We start from the raw sequence: 23,457 nt of genomic DNA on the forward strand, positions 1-23,457 counted from the left end.
AAGGTTGAGTCCACAGATGGCCACAATTTCAACATGATTGACATGAGACTTTTCTTGTCTTAAAAAATGAAGTGTAACTTTTTTAGATTTCAAAATTTTTCATAGTATAATTCCAAGAAAAAACTCACGTTTTCCACACAGTTTCGCAATCCATCTGTTGCCTTTCTCAATGGTGTCTGCCAATCGATCCTTTGTTGGATGGTATGACGTCATCAGAAAATGATGACGCCCTCAGGATCAATTGGTCGTAGAAGTGACTCAGGCAACAGACTTGATTGCCGAAACTGGGAAGGTTGGGAAAATCGATGTTTAGTTGATGAATTTGTTTGTATAAACTTTTAATCCAGGCTCTTGCCTGTTGTTGCATCTTTTCCATCTTATGTTTTATTCCACTTTGCTATTTTATCTAATTGACATTATTTTTGATGGAAACAAACAAATATGATAATGAAATATGATATTCAATCAAGGTATGTATGGATTTAAATTGGAATAGCCCAATGAATAAAGCATGATTGAAGTATCAAAAATAAAACAATACTGAATAAATGAATCAGATTGCATTCTGGGATGCGTAACATTCCACTGGTCGGCCATTTTGACGTACTTTCGCCGATACATCCCTATGCAAGCATTTAACACATTTAACGCATATACAAGTTATGAATATTCATCGCTTAAGATAGCGGTGTTAAATCGGTATGAAGTTAAAAATGGAATCGTTAGTCCCAAAGCGTCTGTGCACAGGATTTTTCATTTGCAATCCGTTGATATTATTTGCATACTTCGGCTAGCTATCAGTAATCATGAAGTTGCTTTGTGCTCTTCTCGTGTTTGTGGCATCTGCCTCGGCAGTCAAAAATTATGGAGGGTAAGTCATTATTCATAAAGTCTATTTGTTTAACTTGCTTTTTGTTTTCCTTTTATGTAAAAAAAAAACTAACTTGCATCGCTCGGAAATATTGACTTGGTAGTAATACATTTTTGTACTCTGGTGTACAAGGATGAAGTATAAGCAATGTAAATAAAGTAAGAATTTTACACTGTAATTAATGATTACAAACGGCGCACAAAAATATCTATCCGTTCAAGTGAGACACATTTTCTTGATGAAATGAGCACGATACGGTATATACGTAGATCTATAAGCTCGCCGGATAAAGAAATGTGGGCCGTACATTTTGATCATTCACTCCATTCCGCACGATTTTATTGTTTGCAAATTACAGCAATTTACACAAGGAACTGGCGAGTTGAGCAATTTGGTACTCTCCAGCGCTTTCTCGTCCATTTGAAATCGGCTCACTGCGGCATGAGGATTTTAGAAACTTTGGGTTGTGTAACTTGTGTTCATTATTTATAGCGTGTTGGAAGGAAAAGCCAATGAAAATGTTGTCATTTTTTAAACGCTAGCTTTTGTCAATCAAATTAAATATTGCAATTGTCATATTGAGTGTTAATATAATATCAACAAATTGTCACTTATTTAAGGGAGACGATAATTTTTGTGCAGAGTACATTGGCGATGATTTACTTCTTGAAGATTAGTGGAAAATAATTGAATAATCTGAATTGCTCGGCCGAAATAATCTCCAAAGACTCAAACATAATCACATAATAATTATTCTCATGTGTATTTATTTATTTATTTATTTATTGATTGATTGATTAATTTGTTTTATTGATTTATATATTTATGTATTTATTTTGTCTATTTATTTATTTATTATTGATTGATTGACTGATTGATTAATTGATTGATTGATTGATTGATTGATTGTGTGATTTTTAAATCATTATTCTAGGACACATAGGCTTGCATTTTACCGTGACAAGTCATTTGCGTCTTGTGAAATACTTCCAGACAAGACGTGCATTATTCTTCATTACAAAATGGTTCAGCGCTACATTTTATTTGTTTGGAAAGGGCTGATGTTTACATGCGATTGTTGAGATTTAATACATTTAATATTGAAGGAGTAGTTTCTACATAACCTAAATCACGTATCTATTAATGTGTTGGAACCCCTGAATGTATTTGAGAATATTTTGAAAATGCGATCATTTTTTAACGAAGAAAGATGCCTAAACTGATAATAAAATAAGAAAATATAAATTCACGAATAAACTAGACAGTACAAAGTCGGTTTTCTTTTGAAATCCATTAAAAGTGTGCGATACGAATGGCCATATCTCCAATTTTTAAAAATATGATTTATAAAACTCTGGTCAATATATTGAGGGTTCAGAACCAGAAAACCGTAACTCACGATGACCAGCTCTCACAAAATGAGGATAAAGTTGGCTCCTTGCTTCGGTCAGGGGGGTGACACTAAATTCACGGCTTTTGTTTAGCCACGCAAACCTATGGCAAATTTTGTTGGCTTGCTCTCAACAAAGTGAGGCAAGGTATCGATCGGTTATGAATAATTCACATCAACTCTTACTCAGCCCATGTGATTGAGGTCACCGCATAAAGGTGTCGTAAATTTAGCGAATCGAACCTGTTGAAGATAGTAAAAAGCGCCCCCAAGCAAGGTTAGACCTGGCGGAAGTGGGTCAACTACTATGATCCCATCAGGCCACAGTGATTTGTTTCTGCAAGAAAGTCTTTTAATTTGATAAGGGAATGTCTTGTTGATATAGAAATGTCGAAATTGAAACTAACTATCGATAATAGAAAGGAAATATACGACAAGCATAAGATATGAAATACAGTGAGTATTTGAAGTCAAAAAATCATTTGACACTTCACGTGACCTTCCAAAATGGCACCCGCGGCAATAGTTTTTGCCATGTGCTTCCTCCCTGTGGAAAAGTATCCCGAAAAATACCAATCTGCACTAATACACTTATTGGTGTAGCCTACCAGTATGAATTATTGTTGAAAAGTAGAATAGCACCGTAATTTCGACATTTAATTGTATGCCGCCACTAATAATCCAAAATCCGATCTTTATTCATCACGTCTATTGGCTCATTTTCTTACATTGAACTATTATAGGCACTTCAACATCGATGATAACCAGCGTACACCACAAGACCTCAGAAAAAAATCATAGGCTCACGTCAAGCCGTCTGTACATCTGTCTTCAATCATATAGATTGAATACAATACCGTTCTTTTCAAAGAGACTAATCTTACAGGTGCAAATGATTAGCATTTCTTTGACATCTATGGTTCAATGCATCATGAACGTGAGTGCGGGCGATATAGTCAAAATTGTATTCATCTATTGTTATGGTAGTTAATCCGATTTAAGTACGTCACTTACCCAGCGTGCCTATAAACGTATTCTGTTAGGGAGTAGCCTACATTAAACAATTACAATTTCAAACTTTGTGATTGGCAATAGGCCCCTACCGGTAGGACTACATTAAAAAAAGTATGCATGGGTGACACCCAGGAGCGATTATAGTATTTGTTCTACATCATATTTTGATTGTTTCCGTTTGCCATAATTTAACACAGAATAAAAGCAAAACTCACTGAAAAATAACATTTGCTGAAAAATCAACTAAGTTTAGGGAGTGTTCAGAAATACTTTGGTGGGGTGACAATATATTTTTTCGTGTTACAAATTTTTAACCCCCATCCCCTCTTCGTGAACCAAAACTTTGTTGACCCCCGGTCTCACAAGTTAATGGACCTAAAACTGTTATGACCCCACCCTCATATTTTAAATAATACTAAAACTTGTATTCGTGTCAGTGTTGTGAGTCGGTAAATTACCGGTTAATTTACATGGTAATTTAGTAAAATAGGGTAATTGTTTTAAATTAAAACTTCGAATAATATTGTTTTTTGACCAAATGTACGTTCGGCACATAGGCCTACGCGTCATGGCCTACTCTGCCTGGCAAAGCTAGTCTGGTCGGAATGTGCATAAGAATAATAAAAATAGTGTCATAGAATGGGGGTACAAAACCCAAACATGGGTCCCGATATGAGAAAAAAAAATCCAAAAATGACCCTAAGCTAGGATGTCGTTCGGTAGCCGATACAAACGGAAACTAGTCTGTCCCTTGATCAAACGTCTATTACATTAACGCCCTCTGGCCAGGTCAGACCATCATTTTAATAACAATATGCTATTAACATAAGAATTGGACACATGCAAATTACGAAGTGTCAAATCCTGATTTAATAATCCTTGCTTGGGTCTTATTTCCTCAGCAATTTTTGTCTGTTTTCTATTGAATTTTGTCATGCTTCATGGGCTGTATCTTCTATAGTGTCTTGGCGACATTATGCTCATTTTGTGGGAGCAGGTGATTCGAGTTGAGGTTTTCTGGCTCCCAACCCTCGATATTTCTGTTCAATCAATATCGCCTTTGTAGTGGACAATGTCATGGAACCAATCAAGGAGCTTGTATAACATGGAGTAACATTAGATTACGTAACGCCGCTCCTTTGTTCCGATTTGATTTGTTTTTTATCAAGTGGAACCTTTTGTTCAGGACAAAAAGGTTCCGCCATTTCGGTAACTACCCTGACGGCGTGTTAAAACACTTTACCAGGCAGGCCACTGTCAATAAAAGTGATAAAAAAAAAGTAATGTGAAAGCGTCTATTTGAGCAAGTGGTACCGTTTATTCTCATACAACCCAGTGGTGCGACTGAGACTGCGCAAGCACACTACAAAGCACACTTTCCGATGCACAGTTATTTATTGTTACAAAAAAGAGTTACAATAAAAAATGCAAAATAATCCGTGCACTTTAATACAAAAAATACATAAAGATTTAGATCAACGGTTTATTTAGACAGTTAATTTCACGACATCCTATAGTTTACATAAGAGTTTTTAGAATTGTATGAAAATCACATTTTTGATATGATAAGCAGTGGCAGCTAAAGCATTAACATAGGTGGATACGAGCATATTTTATGTCGGTTTTCCTTGGGCATTTGCGTGCGAATCGTGCGAAAAATGCTCAATTTCAGACTATTAAAGCCCAGAATAAAGATGAATTTTGAAATTTGATGCAAGAAATTGTTGCAATTTTACCCTATTTGGCCGCATATACTGTGTTTTCCGGGATCAAAAGAAAGATGCACAGGGCAATTATTGCTTTATTTGTTTCTTCTGTTATGATTTTTATGGGGGCTTCCCCCATCAGTATGCTTCGACTATACGTATTTATAAATACGCCCGTGATCACCTCAGCGCTGCCATAATTCTATACAGCGGTGGTCTTCGTATACATTTGAATGCAAATATGTCAGAGGCGGTAAATAACACAAGACCAATGTGCAGCAAAATGGTCTATTTTGTTCAAATTTGTGATTATATTGTAAACGTTTCCGGCGATAAATATTTTTCCGTCGGCAAATACTTTCAAAATCTTTAAAAATCACAATTCGGAATCATCCCATGTGTAACAAGTTTGCTATGGTGTTCATCTAAAGAGTTCCTATCCTTTTCTGTAGAGTCAATGGCATGAGAATTTGGTCACGCTTGCTGGTCTTGGTATGTTGTGCCCATGGGTCACGTGCGTATTTATAAATACGTAGTTATAAAATAGTCGAAGCATACTGCCCATGGAAACATTTAGGGGGAGCGTGTCCCTACTTCCGCCGCCTATGATTTTAAGACAAGAAAAGCTACTACAAGCTAGAGTGTTTCTATTATTGTTAAGGGGTGAATACCTTTGGGGAACATTTTTCCAAGCTAATTTTCCCCATGCTTCCATTGCGAAGCTTTAGTTGGAAAATTGGTCAAATCTTCATATTGATCCTATTGTGAGAAAACATCGTGAAAGTCATTAGGGGCTGTGCAATAATTATGAGCCCTGGGGAGGGTAAAATTGGGGGGAAGAAATTTTGGCGAGCTGAAAGGGGGGGGCAAGCAATTTTGGCCAGCCGAGAGGGGGGGGGCGATTTTGGCACACATTCATGGGGCGCCTTTTAAATAAAACGCTCTAAAAAGGCTTAGGAAAACAGTGCGGAAACGCTTTAATATGCAAATTTTCCTGCTCGCTGCGCTCACAACATATATCTAGACCATTTAAGGTTTGAAAATTGGGATCCCAAAAATTTGGCATGTGTAAGGGGGGGGGCAAAGATTTTTTGGCGGGCCGAGAGGGGGGGGCAAGCGATTTTTGGCAGGCCGAGAGGGGGGGGCAAGCGATTTTTGGCGGGCCGTTTGGAAATTTTACCCCCCCGGGGGGAAAATAATTATTGCACAGCCCCTTATCACCATGTGTTCAAAATTTTACGGTTATTTTTAAGGCTAATTTGTGTCATATTTTCCATATCGCTGGATTTTCATGTAACTTAAATAATCAATAGGGGCCAAAATTTGTTTCAATGCCATGAGATCAAAAAGTACAATTGTTTTGATCAGCATTTGATTACATATTATGTGGCTTTATTTAGTCTTCACCAATTGAAAAATATAAGTGATGAACCATTATCATATACTGATCATTATATTTTCAGGTACCAGGTGTTGCGTGTGGTACCGCAGGACATGGAACAATTACAAAGACTACATGACTTGTACAGTCTACTCGAAGATACCGTAGGTCGTCTATTATTTACATATTATTAAAATATAAGGATGGTTTTCCTAGCTCTGCTGACACACACAAAAAATAATTGTTACCTAGGTAACAAAAACCTGCCTTAATGTGTAATGACTTTTGATAATGTCAACAGATTTTTGAATCTTAAGATATCAGATTATACTCAAAAATCGTAGGACGCGTGGACGCGTTAAAATTTCGATCGTAAGTGTAAAGAAGGCGAGTGGAGCAAAAATTTTGAGGCACCAACCCTTAATAACTCTGTAACCACCCTATTTTGGGTGTTAAAAATCATAACCCCCTAGTCTAAATATCCTATGACCATCAGTATAATGACCCCCCATTCCGAAGAAAATGACAGTCCCTTATTACCGGGATTCTCAGTGACAACTTGTCATTCTGAAATACCCTGGCTTTCATGTAGTCTGACCCTTTTCCTGCTAGTCCTGTATTTGTTACAAGAACATGAAACAGACAATTACAAAAATCCTCTCGTATGTATGTTAGGTGCTATTAGATTTATACGTCATCACGTGACTTGAAGTTCCCCTCATCCTCAGACTGCCTCATCCATTATAACTTTTCATTTGTTATTTATTTTCTATTGTTATTTATTTTTATAATAGGTAGATTTCTGGAAAGAACCAACCAGATTGAATCAACCCGTGGACATTATGGTTGGCCCAAATCTCGTCAAAGATGTGAAAATAGAATTATCTCGCCGTGGTTTGGATTTCTCCATCTTTGTGGAAGATGTACAAACTAACATTAATAATGAGAGATGCACGGACTGTGTCAATACTAAGGCAGGGTTTGATTACACTATCTACCATACTAGTAAGGAGGTGGGTGTTTATAATTAATAATTTCAAAACCATAACCGAAATCGGTAGGAGTGTTTTAATACCGAGGCGGCGGATGTTTAGTTTTAAGGTCCGTTCATACTACGCTGCAATTGCGATGCTCTGCGTTGCCGCATTGCATCGTACTATATATACTGCATTGCGATATCACAATAAAGTTAAATACATAAAATGCGACAACTTGCGGTGAGTTGCGACAAAAAGTAATCGATATATCGGCAACGCAACGCATCGCAACGCAATTGCGACGTAGTATGAACGGACCTTTAGTTTGGTTTCATTGATTGTTTGTATTTTCCTTTTATCGTTCACACATATACCCAGCCAACACACTACGTTTTCACGACGTTCGCTGACGCTGTACTTAGTTTATCATCTACGTTGTAAATACGTAAATTTGTGAACTCGAATTTGTGTTGTGACAACGATATTTTCGACGTTAATTTTCGGACGTTGATATATCGTCATTATGACGTTGTAATGACGTTGTGTCGACGTTAAGTTGTAAACGTATCATTCAAACGTCCCTATTGAGTGCGGTCAAGCGTGGCAACAACGTACGAGTAAAACATTCACAACTTGACGTCGAAACAACGTCATAATGACGTTATATCAACGTCCGAAAATCAACGTCGAAAGTACGATTCACAAATTTACGTGTGTGTTCTCTGTATGCGTGTATTTGTTTTTGTCCCGGAGTTTTGTGTAAGTTGTAGAGTTCATAGCTTTTGTTAATACTTTTTCAAATAATGCTTAAATACACAGATCAGTCAATGGGTTACAGATATGGCCAGAGACCATGGTATTGTCACCGAAATTAACATTGGGAAATCTGATGAAGGTCGGGATATCAAAGCAGTTAAGGTACGTTGACTAATTATCTGTCGGTTTCAGCGCTTCAGCCTAGTCACCCTAATATCAATTAATAAGGGACTGATCGTTATTTACGGCAGGGGGGGGAATGGGTGTTTTGGCAAAAATATCGACAAAAAATTTCGCGTTCCCCCCTCGCGTCCGCTCAAAATTTTCGCGTTCCCCTTGTTTTCCCAATTTTCTCCATTTAAAATTTAACAATCCCCCTCCTGGTTCAACTAAAATTTCAGGTTCCCCCCTCAAGATCACAAAAAAATTTTGTGTTCCCCCCCTAAATTTACCCATTCCCCCCCTGCCATAAATAACGATCGCTCCCTAAAATCAATGGAACTTCACCCTAATACACGAAATTCATTGTTTGTTTTGCCGTAAAGTACTCCCGATTCCGAATTCATAATAGAGTTATGGCATTTAAAAACATCTAATGAAGGAATCTGTATCAGACAAACTTGTCGGTCAAAATAAATTACGTCATAGTTTTGTTGGGTAACAGCGCTTTACATACATTTTCAGTGGTATATAAACATTATAAATTTTCAGTGGTATATAAACATACATTTATAGTGGTATGTAAACATTTCAACCACATTTTGGAAATACCCTCGGGAGACAGAGAGCGGGGTAAACACAGAGACATAAAGGATTTCAGAATTGGTTTTAGATAGAAACCAATTAAACCAATCAGCTACCTTCGATTATATTTATAAATACGTGGGCAATCTATGGGCACGACATACCAAGACCAGCAAGCGAGACCAAATCCTCATGGCATTGAAAAGGAAAGGAACGCTTTAGATAAATATCATCAAATTTAAGGATTAATTGAATAGCAAAATTATTACACATGGGGGGTCCGAATTTGTAATATGTTATCAAAACAACATTTTGAAAGTATTTATCGACGGAAACGTTAATAATATAATCACAGAGTTTAACGAAATAATCATATCAATTTCTAAGCGCTCATTAAGTCATTGTTCATTGAATTTACAACCGTATGACAAAACAGGCGAAAATAGCACAAGAATTGCAATTGAAAGAGAATTGGCCATTGCTCATTGAAATGAATCTAGTATATGGACAATAGAAAGTGTGCTCTTTCATTTAATGACATAAAATTGGAAAAATACTGTAAGGAGCACTCGGGGTTTTGACTTTAAAACCTACATCTTGGTCAAAAATTGTGCGTGAATAGGTCGTTTCAACAGATTTACCACATTCGCCTTGAAAAAAACAGTGTTTTTAGTGGAAAGTGTTAGCTTTCGTTCGATATAAACCTTTTCTGATTGGATGAAGGGAACATTCGGGATTTTGACAAAAACCAATCACAGATGTCGTATTTTCCACTAGTCACCAGTTAAAAGCTCCCACAGCTCTTATGATGCTATGCACTCAACCGTGTAGCGTAAACACAGACTGTGTAGAGACAAGGCATTGCTAGGCTAACTTTGCTTGGCCAATTTGTGTACGAGGTTGAAACTGTGCATAGATGCGTTTATAATAGAATCTTTTGTAGCCAAACCTTTCGAGACTTACTGTCCGTCTACAAGCTGTTATGGCAGCGCCGAGGTGGTCACGTGCGTATTTATACGTATTTATAAATATAGTCGAAGCATATACTGCCAATTCTAAAATCCTTAATGTTTTTTTTTTTTAATTTCAGATCAGCTCCGGAGGAAGTAAACGCGTAATTTATATACAAGGTGGTATCCATGCACGTGAGTGGATCTCTCCAGCAACTATGATGTATATGGCCAATGAGGTGAGCTAGTCCGAGGGTAGCCTACTTGATATGCCACTTGTTTGTTTTTGTCAATCACATAGGATATTAAATGCATTTTCAACATTTTTTCCGGTGGCCTACTTTCTCTTAAATGTCTATGAAAATCCAGTCCAGAATCTGCACTGAAACCAGAAGAATGTACGGAAACAAGGCGTTTTGCTTGCTTTATCTATAATTTATCTACATCAAAGCACTGTTGTACGTGTAGTACAAGTTGAACAAATTACATAACAAAATGGGGTCTCTGTCGCATCATTGTGTTCCTATGGTATTTTGCCCAAGCATGGACCCTACACTTCCAGGGCTGTAATATAAATGAGTCCCATTGGTTCAACGATAGACAAATAAAGCCTTATGGGCCTTTATGGGCTATAAAGCTGGGCTATTGGCTATGGCTAAGTGTTTTAGTTCACGTAATTATTTTCACTATGTTTCACTAAATTTCAATTCACTCAATTTCAATTTATTATTTCCATATTAAAAAACAATACATCCAACGACAAACAATTAAAACCTTATGGAGGAGTAGGCTGCAAAGCCAATAAGGCCTGATAAGTAACATACCCCTGAAAACATATTACAATGAATTAAAGAAGAACTAAAGTTACATTAAGGGGGTACTACATCCCTGCCCAATTTTATGCCGATTTTTGCATTTTTCTCAAAACTTATAGCGCATTTGTGACAAGTAAGATATGTATATTATAGGGGCAATGACTACAACTACTGCACTGGAAATTTTATTTCAGCACAGACAACAGTTGTGGAGTTACAGTCAAAAATGAGGGAAACCAATATTTGATCAATAAATCAATAACTACTTGCCTTGAGTTGCTGAATTTTCAGTGCAGTAGTTGTAGTCCTTGCCCCTATAACATACATATCTTACTTGTCACTAATGCGCTATAATTTTTGAGAAAAATGCAAAAATAGGCACACAATTGGCCAGGGGGTGTAGTACCCCCTTAACAATCAATAACAGAGAAATAAGATACAGCAAGGAATGGCTCAAAGATCGGGGATACTAGTGAGATTATAATAGGTATGTAATAGGTCGTGCTTAAATTGAATGCGAAAATGTTTTATAGAAATTTATTCTTTTATTGTTTTTAGTAAATAATTCCAAAGAAAGGGGCCATTTGTCCTGATATCTTGGTCTGAAAAGGTTTTCTTATTATTTGTACAATCTCTACTGGTAACGATTATTATAGGTACAATCTCTACCAGTAACGTTATTCACACACAGCAGTATGGCGAATGTAGTTGCACATCGGGCTGAAGAGATTGATCGGGACTGAAGATATTGCACTTTGTCGTAATCGTTTCTTGATAACATTTTTTGTCGATGAAAAATACCATACTGAAGTTACTGTCCGTTTTCCTATACACAATACACAGTGCTCTTTCCCATTGACGCGTGACCTCTACAAATAGCCCTACGTTAAAAGTATGGGGATATGACTAGTTAACGTCGCTGTGTGAAAAATAACCGGCCAATATTAAAAGTACTCTTCTAAAGTTCTAGAAAATATAGTTTTTAACATGTCCTAAATTTTTAGCTAATTTAGATGTTTGGAAATATTCGTACTTTGGTGTTTTAGTTAATGTTATAGGTAATAGTACATTGCCTAGTTCACGTCGCTGTGTGAAAAATAACCGGCCAATATTAAAAGTACTCTTCTAAAATTCTAGACAATATAGTTTTGTAACATGTCCTAAATTGTTAGCTAATTTAGGTGTTTGGAGAGGGTCGCACTTTTGTGTTTTAGGAAGGATATGTAAACGACAGATAACACCAAAAATATGAAGAAATTATTTCCAAACCGTGTTAAGTCAACAATCATTATGTTGCTCATTTTCAAGAATGCTGGTTTACAAAAAGCAGGCCATTGTCTCATTTCGTGAACAAAGGTACACATACCATTGTTTCCTTTCGTTTCCTTTATAATCGGTTACCCAACTGAAGCTATAATACCACCTTTATTGCGATATCCCACATGAAAACAGACACATGTGCACAACCAGAGAAGATCCGATTTAATCAGTTGAGCTGTTTCAATGAGTATTATCTTGGTTTAATAGCTTTTAATGGGGTTTAAGTCCTGCAAAGGTCGAGATGAATTCTACTGTAGACATGACTGCATCATGCAAAGATTGTTATAATATCGCACCTATTAGTTTCATTGTGATTTATATCTTGCAGATGGTAACAATGTACGGCGTCGATTCCACAGTGACTGCCATGGTAGACAACTATGACTGGTATATTGTACCATCCCTCAACGTAGATGGTTATGATTACACATGGACCAATGTGAGTAATCGTCTTTTCACGAACTTAAGATTGTCATCCTGCATCCGTGTCACGCCCATGTTTTTGCCGACGTGTGTGCGGATGGGAGCGGAGACAACCCCTCGTTTCAAATTATAAGTTTTGGTTTCTATTTTGTTCAAAAACTAAAAATCAAAAATTAAATGAGGGGCAGAACTTGTCTGCAATCATAACATCTAAAGCTAAATTTATACTACGTAGCTGAGCAACAGCGATTGGCTTTTACCCAATGAGGTAGAGCGCTTTTTGTTGCATTTGGAAAAGCGCCTCTACCTCATTGGTCAAATACCAACCGGTTTTCGCTCAGTGATGGAGTAATAAATTAATCTTTAGTGTAGAGAGGACCATAAGTGTATGATAGCTTATTCCGGCTATAGAGGTTATCCACTTCACTCATGTGTGACTTCTAACAAAAGGCACTGGTTCCCGTAGTATTCCTCATTCAAACTAATTCAATGCACGACCTCGGAGTTACCTACATGACTTTGGCGGGCTATTTTGAAACAGTCATGGTTGCACATGCAGGTACTTCTTTAGAATGTCCTAAACAAGGTATAGCAGTCGTTGATAGGATATGCAGCTTATAGAACATGGATAACCTCTATTGTCATGATTGTGTTAAGCAAATATCAGACACATACCCGGTTGTGTTTATATTGAATAAAAATATGGAACGGTATTAACAGAACTGGCGTGGCATGGGTGCTGGAAATATAATAGTCATAAAAACTTTTGTTTGCTTGTTTGTTTATTTGTATGAAACATAAACGATGCATGATGATGGAGATGATTTGGTAGGGGAGAGTCGGAGAATCTGCAAAGATGCAACAGATACAGCATATTCCGGTGGCGTAATCTTGAACAATGGAACGCGAAAAAAATTAGGTGTTTACTGGACCAATTTGCCATTTTAATACTATTTTAGTCCAAGGTGTTTATACCACGCTAAAAAGACGATTCACAGAGCAATCCTATAGTCGATTTCTGTCCGGTAGATGGAGCTGACAAGACTGGTGGTAATATATCGGCGATGTCCGACGGAGGGGAGCAAAATTGCAAAATCGTCCTGATGGCCGGCTTCCAGTTCTCCGACCCTCACCAAAGTACGTATTTATGGACACCCCATTTTCTTCCAGCAAATGGTACCTATGTCTGATTTGTCTTACTCATTTCAAAAACCTATTTTTATCTACTTAGGATCGTATGTGGAGGAAGAACCGCCAGCCAAACACTGGATCATCTTGTATTGGAACTGATTTAAACAGAAACTACCCCTATAAATGGGGAGGTACGTGTTAAATCATCAGTAAATAATAACTTAATAGGTGTCAGGTAATTTTGAATCCATGCATGGCCATTTGGTCAAATGTTGGGGTTAATTGTAATTTTTTGTGCGCGCTACTTGAGCCTTTACAGCATTCAATCGGGGGCCACTATAAAATTCGACATCCTTGGACTCCTTATTTTGGCCATCCAGACAACGAATTTGAAGGTATAAGCTGATAATAAAGGCATGTGTACCGATTTGTGGTAGTGTGCAGCATCTCCGGTTCCCGCAGGTCCAAGACAATGCAATATTTCACTAATTCTTGGCCACAATAAATACATTCATTTCTCCCGATATTGTCATTTTTTTGGAGTAGCATAGTTGGGATTCTGAATTTGCCAAAAATATAGTATATTATCCTCTATTTTTAGATTTTTTTAAAATTTATAATTGACGATCAAATTAAGGGTAGACGAGGTAATGTTGGTCGAAGCAGCCGAAAAAGTCGATTTTTATTGTCTAAATCAATATATTATTGAAAAATAGCACTTTGATGTTTTGCAAAAGTTCATTCTACAAATCATATACATTGAAAACTTGCTTAATTCATTTGTTGTTAATGAGTTATGTACATTTTACAAAAGTGTTGTTGTTTCAGCCCTCATTACAACATAACTCAAGAACCACATGACCTACAAAAGTATTTCTGTGATATTTGAATTCTTCTACACGCTCGCAAGGAAATGAGTAATGCAATTTCTGCCAAAGCTCACTACCATTCGCAAGATGTTGTGAACTACCAAATCGCAACACTTTAAAATAGTGTATTACCTTAAAGGAGTATTTCGTGATCCTAGCATCCTCTTTTTATGACATGTTTCAGTACATATCCACGAAAAAAGCCTATTCCCAAAATTTCAGTTGATTCCGATTTTGCGTTTGCGAGTTATGCATGATTATGTGTATTATACTGCTCCATAGACAATGCGTTGTAATTTCGTTCTGGTGCACCAGAACGAAATTCAAATTTCACGATATCTTTGCAAAACGAATTAATCTGCAAGAAATATTTTGTACATAAACATTATGTAGCCAGCGATATAAAAATCTCAACTTTTTTTGAGAAAAGTGGGGGGATGAGGCTGTGGATCACGAAATGCCCCTTTAATAGCTCCAGAATGTTCAGGAAATTCAGATATATATATATGTAATATGTGACATGCTGCCACGAAATGGGCATAAAGTAACACGTTGGTAGTTTCAAGACACCATGGTCGACTGAGTTTAGTGATGTTCTTTGTTTGCCGCCCACCAGTACAATCCAGTAACAGGTGCATAAGAAAAAGGAACGCAGACGCAGTAGCCATGTCATCTTGAAACTACCAGCTGGTGACTTTATGCTCATTTTGCGGTAGCAGGTCACATAATTATGTGATTCCGAATTAAATCTGGAGATTTAAACCGTTTTCTTAGACGCACTGTATAGCGCAAACATGTGTTTAGCGAGCGGCAACGGGCAAGTAAACATATTGTTGCTGTCACTTTGTCAGAATGTTTTAAATGTTCTTAAATTTCAAATTTCTCAGTAATATTCTTAAACTTCGATGTTCATTTGATGAATATTATGATAACAAATAACGTGGTATAGAAAAAGCGTTGATATTTACAAATATTTGATGTTACATACCTCGATCAATGAGTTTTGTGCTAACACGTCACAATGGCTGCTTTCTGATGGAGCTGACGTTGATGACGTTGTTTGATTTAGGAATTGGTGCGGAAGAAAGTAGTTCCCCTCGTCTCTGTTGAGTGTTTTGGCCCCTTCTTTCTTATCCAGATGGCTTCTTCAATAAATCTCTTCTTTCTGCCCTGTTCTCTGTGTTTGAAACACTACACTGCACCCGTGTTTTAGCAATAACCGCTTTTTCTAAACTACGTTATTATGTTATTCCCTGGTCCATAGAGGAGTACAGGCCATCCACCAGGCTAAACCACTGTAGTGTACAGTGTACCCAAGTACACTATAGTTGCCCAGTTTTCGCTCTAACACGTGTAACACGTGTAACCGTATACACCAGGCACAAAAAGAAACTCGTCAGTTATAGTCATCCTTGCTGTTCACATACTGCAGTTACTGATACTGTCCGTTTTCCTATACACAATACACAGTGCTCTTACCATTGACGCGTAACCTCTACAAATAGCGTATATTAGAAGTATGGGTAATTGCCTAGTTAACGTCGCTGTGTGAAAAATAACCGGCCAATATTAAAAGTACTCATCTAAAATTCTAGAAAATATAGTTTTGTAACATGTCCTAAATTTTTAGCTAATTTAGATGTTTGGAAATATTCGTACTTTGGTGTTTTAGTAATAGTACATTGCCTAGTTAACGTCGCTGTGTGAAAAATAACCGGCCAATATAAAAAGCACTCTTCTGAAATTCTAGCAAATATAGTTTTGTAACATGTCCTAAATTTTTAGATAATTTAGGTGTTTGGAAATATTCGTACTTTGGTGTTTTAGGAAGGATATGTAAACGACAGATAACACCAAAAAAAAATGAAGAAATTATTTCCAAACCGTGTTACGGCCCACAACCATTATGTTTCTCATTTTCAAGAATGTGGTTAACAATATGCACAGTATTGTCTCATTTTGTGAACAAAGGCCACACAGTAATTGTTACTTTGCGTTAATCGTTCACCCAACTGAAACTATAATACCAGCTCATTGCTCAAAACAGACACATGTGTGTGTGGATTTAACCAGAGAAGATCTGATGTAACATAGTTGAGCTGTTTTCAATGAGTGTTATCTTGGTTTAATAGCTTTTAATGGGGTTTAAGTCCTGCAAAGGTCGTGGTGAATTCTACTGTAGACATGACTGCATCATGAACAACCTGATAATTATCATTAGATTAGATAATTTTTATTCTGAAATATACATTTTATAAATTGGACTTTGCTTTCTCGTTTGACACCCTGTTCATGAAAATCGAACAAGAATTGAGCAAGATATGCGACTCCAAACTGTCAAACCCAAAAACAAAATTTGCAATTTCAACGATTTTCAATGGCGCATCGTTGTATTGCACACAAGCACCAAGGGCCAATCAATAAAGCACACACTGTAACAGACACAATTGAATCGTTAAAATTGCAACTTTTGATTTTGGGGTTTGACGGTTGGAGGCGCATATCTTGGTCAGTTCTTGCTCGATTTTTACGAACATGCTGTCAAATGAGAAAGTAAAGTCCAATTAATAACATGTATATTTCAGAATAATCCACAATTAGCAGGTTGTTAAACAGCAATGATGACTATAACTGACGAGTTTCATTTTGTGCCTGGTGTACTATCTTTTCAACGCAGGATCTGGAACTAGTGATAACCCTTGCTCTGATATATTTCATGGTGAGGCACCATTGAGTGGAATAGAGACTTCTGTAGTACATGAATGGCTCCAACAATTCTCAGGCAACATCGCACTGTTCATTGACTTCCATAACTACAGTCAGCTTTGGCTATACCCATGGGGTTACACCAATAAGAAGAACATTGAGCAACCACATAAGGATTTGCAGGTAAACTTTAGCATGTTTTTTTCGGTTCGGCTCCCGAAAAGGGAGCAGCGTGGCACACTGGTTAAGGTCCCGGGTTCAATTCCCCGAAGGACAAAAATATTCCGCTCTCCCCGTGGCTCATCTGGTAATGGCGGGGCAGATGACCTATGACAAAAGACCTCGTTACAGTCGGTTTCGATCAGGGTGATTGTTGGCTACACTTGACTATCCTGCAAAAATTCCCCGACCAGCTATCTACGGCGACCCCCTTCGTTCACCAGGTCACTTGTGCCTGGCCGAAGTTTCGTCAGCGTTATCTCCTAGATTTCAGCTGTTTTAATTCCTAGATATGCTCGACATCAAAAAAAATCGTTATTTGGAAGCTCATTTGCACTTATGTATAACGACGCGTCAATGTTGGTTAGCATGGTTAATATACAAATTACGATAGCGCAGATATTTAAAAAAAATTGCCCTATAACATCGTGGATTGATATAGATCAGTTTACAAAGCACCACCTACGCGAACCGCGCATTGCGTATTGTTTGACTGTATGCGTCTTTTGTGAATTTACGCAGGCGCAAGTTGGTACTTGATTGACGCGAGTACTGACAAAACCGAATAATTATCGCCTATTACGAACTGATAATAGTATAAGTCATAATTTGTGGTTATATAAAAGGGTCTTAAGGTGACACGGCCTAAGGGGGGGGTCTTGCATTGATATATGCGAATTGAGAGGGGCACGTTTGATGCCATTTCGTGACAAAAATATCTTTATCAGACTAAATAGTTACTAAGATAACATGACAGAATTGAAGAACATTTTTTTGTAATTTGGCGCTTTATATTAAAAATACAGAAACAAGATACTTTGTAGCAGTTCTTAAGAAACTGATCATATAGTATAGAAAACATTGCACAGTTTTCCAGTTCAGTGGTTTAAAGAAATTAGCTAATAGTTATTCACAGTTACACCTCTACGCCATGCATAACTTCGGCCCAATTTCAAGTGGCTGTCACTTTTCACAACTAATTTGTTTGAAGCACCCACCATTCGGCTCTTTCCCAAGTCTGTGCATTAAAGTAGCGTTATTTTATTATATTATAGCAACCGTTGTCAGCTTGACGTGCTGCAATGTAATCCACACTCAGCATAGTGTTGCTCACTTACATCACCCTACGTCATAAATAAACCTAGTCCCATTTTCCTAAAATGAAATTTTTTTTAAAGGAATTAAACTAATTTGGCAGAGGATCGACTCGTACACACCTGCCCCTTTCCGCTATTGAACTAAGCTGAACTACACTAATGTCAGTGTGATGCCCTAGACTACACCAGGCACAAAAAGAAACTCGTCAGTTATATTCATCCTTGCTGTTCAATAACTTGATAATTTTGGATTATTCTGAAATATACATTTTGTTAATTGGACTTTTCTTTCTCATTTGACACCCTGTTCGTGAACATTGAGCAAGAATTGACCAAGATATGCGCCTCAAACTCTCAAACCCCAAAATGAAAAGTTGCAATTTTAACGATTCAATTGTGCCTGCTACACTGTGTGCTTTATTGATTGGCCCGTGGTGCTTGTGTGCAATACAACGATGCGTTCCCATTGAAAATCGTTGAAAATGCAACTTCTGATTTTGGGGTTTGAGGCTTTGGAGGCGCATATCTTGGTCAATTCTTGTTCGTTTTTCACAAACAGGGTGTCAAATGAGAAAGCAAAGTCCAATTAACAAAATGTATATTTCAGAATAATCCAAAACTATCAAGTTATTGAACAGCAAGGATGAATATAACTGACGAGTTTCTTTTTGTGCCTGGTGTAGTCGACGCACCCGCTTCATGAGTAGCCATCTTGAAATTTGAATACACCACAGCTCCAACATACCGGAATTACAAATATCATGGCAGGCAAACATAGAAAACTTATCATGTTTTGATATATCTTAGACATGTTAATCCTGCTTAAAAATAATGTGTATAGCGCTAGCTGTATTGTTGTTAATTGTGTGTTTCGATCGATTCAAACTTTTAATCAAACACCGATGGGTGATGCAATGCCAAAAATGGAAGCAGACTTTCTTTGATTTTGCAATATTGAACCAAGTTCTAAAATACTTAACATTACATGTACCATTTGACACTAAGTTTATGATGATATGCCATAAAAAGAATCGGCCTTTAATACAATCGGTAATAAAAAACACTCTTCTCTTGGCAGGTTTGGGTTGCCAGTTCAACGTTTTTGCTGTATCTTTACTGTGGTAGCCATAATCGCAAGTACATCAGTTTCCCCGGGAGAGTTTTAGAATGACAAGAAAAAGGCAAAAGAACCACACCCAATTTATGAATTTAACTTACTCATCTAACAAAAACAAGAACAACTCTCCAGATAGATCTGATGACTTCTGATATTTGTTACAGCAAGAAAGTTTGAAATGTTTAAAAAAATGCTGCGTACTTTCTTGTATAATTTACCACGACAAACCATAGCATGCGAATATACCCGAAGGAATACCCCATTCCATCTACAGATTGATTTTTGGGAGTTATCATTGAGTAAAACATTTTAAGGATGGTCATGGAAATAAAGTGAAAAATATTCCAAATTTTTTACTTGTCGAAGACTGTACTAATATACTTCGAACGTTTTTGTTTTCGAAGAAAGTCAGGAACCGACTGTGTTTTGGAACTAAGCACCCTGAAGATATTTTTATCCCCCTCCTTTTTCCTCATTTCCCTCCTTTTCTTTTCTTTCTCTGCGTATGTATTTTCTATTTACAGTGAAATACACGTTAAAGCATGTTATAGTGCTAGTGATGCATGATTATTTCCGGGGATTATTCATTGTAGGCATGATAACATAAACTCTGAAAATTGCATTTGTTGAGCTGAAACCATCTCGTGTTTTATTTCTTTATATTTACTCGACATACAACAGCATGATCTAGCTATAAGAGCAACTGACGCTTTGAGAAAGCCGTACGGAACGGAATATTTTGTTGGAATGTCTGGACCTGACATGTGTAAGTATCATAAACTGTCAATTAGTTAATAATTAAATCTGGTCAACCAGAAAAACTCAGTTTTGGTTAGATGGAATCACCGACGTTTCGGCCAAAACCTTTGGCCTTCAGCTGGGTGGATGATTTAGGGTCATCCGAGGTCAATCGATGAGGGATGTTGCTTGATGACCCGATCCCAACCATGTGACAGATTCACTCTGCCCCGCTCCTGTTGAGGGACGGTTGTTCGGCTCGTATCGACACTGCTTCTTTGACTCCCCGTTCAAACCAACGGGGTTCACAGTCCAAAACGACAACGTCGTAAATGTCAAAACTGTGACCACTGCCCTCAAGGTGTTTGTAGACTGCTGAATCCGTCAGACCTTCTTGGGTGAATTTGATATTGTTGTCGAGCTCCGAAGACTTGACTATAACCCAAGTATCGTCAACATAACGATACCATTTGGAAGGTGGAGATCCGGGGTAAGACGACAAGGCACACTGTTCGAATCGCACCATATACAAGTTGGCAATAATCGGCGACACATGGGAACCCATCGAACAACCATGGTATTGTTGGTAAAAAAAACCTCGTTACTCGTTAGAGTTAAAGCAATAATGTGTGATTTGCATAAAGAATAGATTCTTATGTAAATATTTGTTTTCACTGATCACATTATCCCCTTTTAATTTCGAGCCAAACAAAAGAGGTATAACAAAGAAAATTGCGATTCATTCCAACGCCTACATGCGTGTACTACGCCGATCGTATTACATGTAACTGCACGGAGCATCGCGCTCGACGTGTGTACATACAAGCTGATATCCACGGTACATGTTAGCAAGTACTCGATCGTTGAACTCTGAATAAAACCTGGTCGACCCGGTTTTAGTACAAAAAGTTAAATTTTACTGTTATTAAAGCACTTCAGGTTTAGTCTTTTACGTGGTATTTTAGTATACCACTGGGCATTATAATTATACAAAAAGTAGAAATCCAAGTAAAATTGAGGGCGTCGCTGTGAAGCAAATCACACATTATGGCTTTAATCTGTCACATGGTTGGGATCGGGTCATCAAGCAATTTCCTCATCGATTGACCTCGGATGACCCTAAATCATCCACCCAGCTGAAGGCCAAAGGTTTTGGCCGAAACGTTGGTGATTCCATTTAAATCAAAAGTGAGTTTTTCTGGTTGACCAGATTTAATTATTAACTAATTTATCAAATAATTAAAGTACCAGGTACGTTCACCCCTGTATCCATGGTATATCCGTGGGAAGCACGGTGGCCCAATGGTTAGGGCGTGAGCTTCATGATCGGAAGGTTGCGGGTTCGAGCCCCACCACGGCCAGTGTGTTGCGTCCTTGAGCAAGATAGCTTAATTCCCAATTGCTTCACTCCACCCAGGTGTAAAATGGGGAGCTGCTGGGGTAATCACAATCTAAGTCGCTGAGAGTACCTGCGCATCAGTTGGGGACTTGGTGAAGCGGAAATGATTCTGATATATCATATCCTTATGGCAGCGGAATAATTGTTGAAGTGTGCTGATAATTAGGCCATGCCTAGCTGAAGCGCACGTTAAATCAAACAACTTTTTTTTTATCCTATATCATAAGTCCTAAACAAAGGCAGATATGTTATAATTGGAACCAGCACGGGAACCAACATCTAACACGACGATCCAAAAAACACAAGGAAGATGCAAATTTCAAAGTTGCAGTTTGCCACATTGCATGCCCTATTGTTTTGTACACAAAGCGTTCGCGAACAAGAGAACTAGCGCTGTGCTTGCATTGATTAGCACGAAAAACTGAACTAGCGTCGTGCTTTCATTGAGCTAGAACACAAAAGTGCAACTTTTTATTTCGTATCCATTATGCAGTTATGTCTACAGCAAAATTCACCACGACCTTTGCAGGACTTAAACCCCATTAAACCAAGATAAAAACTCGTTCAAAACAGCTAACTATGTTAAATCAGGGACGTGTCTCATATCCCTGGTTAAATCAACAAACACATGTTTCTGATTTACCTGTGCGATATCGCAATGGGCTGTGATGAAATAGGTATTATAATTTCAGTTGGATGCACCATTACAAAGCAAACGCACGGTAACAAATACTGTGCGTGGCCTTTGTTTCCCAAATGAGAACAATAGTCTGCATATTGTTAATTATGGGGGGGGGGTAAATTTTCCGAACGGCCCGCCAAAATCGCTTGCCCCCCCTCTCGGCCCGCCAAAAAAAAAAAATCTTTGCCCCCCCTTACACATGCCCAATTTTGAGGTCCCAATTTGCAAACCTTAAATGGCCTAGATATATGTTGCGAGCACAACAATCAGGAAAATTTGCATATTAAAGCGTTTCCGTACTGTTTTCCTAAGCCTAAGTGTTTTTATTTAAAAGACGCCCCATGAATGTGTGCCAAAAATCGCTTGTCCTCCCCCTCTCGGCTGGCCAAAAATTGCTTGCCCCCCCTTTCGGCTGGCCAAAAATTGCTTGCCCCCCCCCAATTTTACCCTCCCCTGGGCTCATAATTATTGTACAGCCCCTAACCTGATCACCGTGTCTTTGCTTTTTAACCGATTTCAACGAATGAGGTCTAAAATCCGAGCTAATAGAAATATCTGTTCTAATTATGACACACATGTCTTTGTTTACGATATACAGAGGTGAAAATAACTGGCACCTTAATTCTTTAATCTATTTTGATTTACCATCATGCTCTTTGTTGTTTGTTTGTTTATTTATTTATTTATTTATTTATTTATTTATTTATTTATTTATTTATTTATTTATTTATTTATTTATTTATTTATTTATTTATTTATTTATTTATTTCTAAATTTATTTCAGACCCAGCTGCTGGGGCAAGCGAAGACTACGGGTATGTCACCTTAGGTGTCAGTTATTCCTACATAGTTGAGCTACGTGATGAAGGAAACTATGGGTTTTTGTTTTTTTAAGATTGGATTGAACCATCAGGAATCGAAACATTTGAAGCTCTGAAAGTTCTGGGTACCGACACGTTGCCCATTGGGCCCCCGATACCAGAAGCGTAGATTTCTTTTTTTCTTCTCTTTTTTGCTATTTGGGGAGGTTGGTGTTAATCCGTGAAGCAGAAAGAATGGAGCATCTTTAGCTCTCAGAAGCTCTCAGAATAATTTGCCTAGAAGCGGCGCTCAAAGATTTGCAATTTTAAAGCTAAAATAATCAGCAGTAGT

At 37.6% G+C, this 23,457-nt stretch overlaps 1 protein-coding gene across 1 annotated transcript; it reads left to right on the plus strand.

Annotated features, from left to right (window-relative positions):
* The first annotated feature begins 612 nt into the window (after positions 1-612).
* LOC140143708 (carboxypeptidase B-like) lies at positions 613-23,199 on the plus strand. Its single transcript, XM_072165521.1, has 10 exons — positions 613-871; positions 6,445-6,526; positions 7,157-7,375; positions 8,159-8,257; positions 9,930-10,028; positions 12,253-12,363; positions 13,579-13,669; positions 17,025-17,236; positions 20,168-20,252; positions 23,090-23,199. The coding sequence occupies exons 1-10, from the start codon at positions 807-809 to the stop codon at positions 23,197-23,199; spliced, it is 1,173 nt and encodes a 390-aa protein (XP_072021622.1). The 5' UTR covers positions 613-806.
* The last annotated feature ends 258 nt before the right edge of the window (positions 23,200-23,457 follow it).

The sequence above is a fragment of the Amphiura filiformis genome, unplaced genomic scaffold (assembly GCF_039555335.1).
Source record: "Amphiura filiformis unplaced genomic scaffold, Afil_fr2py scaffold_26, whole genome shotgun sequence".
NCBI lineage: Eukaryota > Metazoa > Echinodermata > Ophiuroidea > Amphilepidida > Amphiuridae > Amphiura > Amphiura filiformis.

What these genes read in the sequence shown, in the direction of transcription:
- LOC140143708 (XM_072165521.1), top strand. Translation starts at nt 807, where the DNA reads ATGAAGTTGCTTTGTGCTCTTCTCGTGTTTGTGGCATCTGCCTCGGCA. An exon ending in TCTACCATACTAGTAAGGAG is followed by an intron (nt 7,376 to 8,158) that starts GTGGGTGTTTAT and finishes TTAAATACACAG; the next exon opens with ATCAGTCAATGGGTTACAGA. An exon ending in TGATGTATATGGCCAATGAG is followed by an intron (nt 10,029 to 12,252) that starts GTGAGCTAGTCC and finishes TATATCTTGCAG; the next exon opens with ATGGTAACAATGTACGGCGT.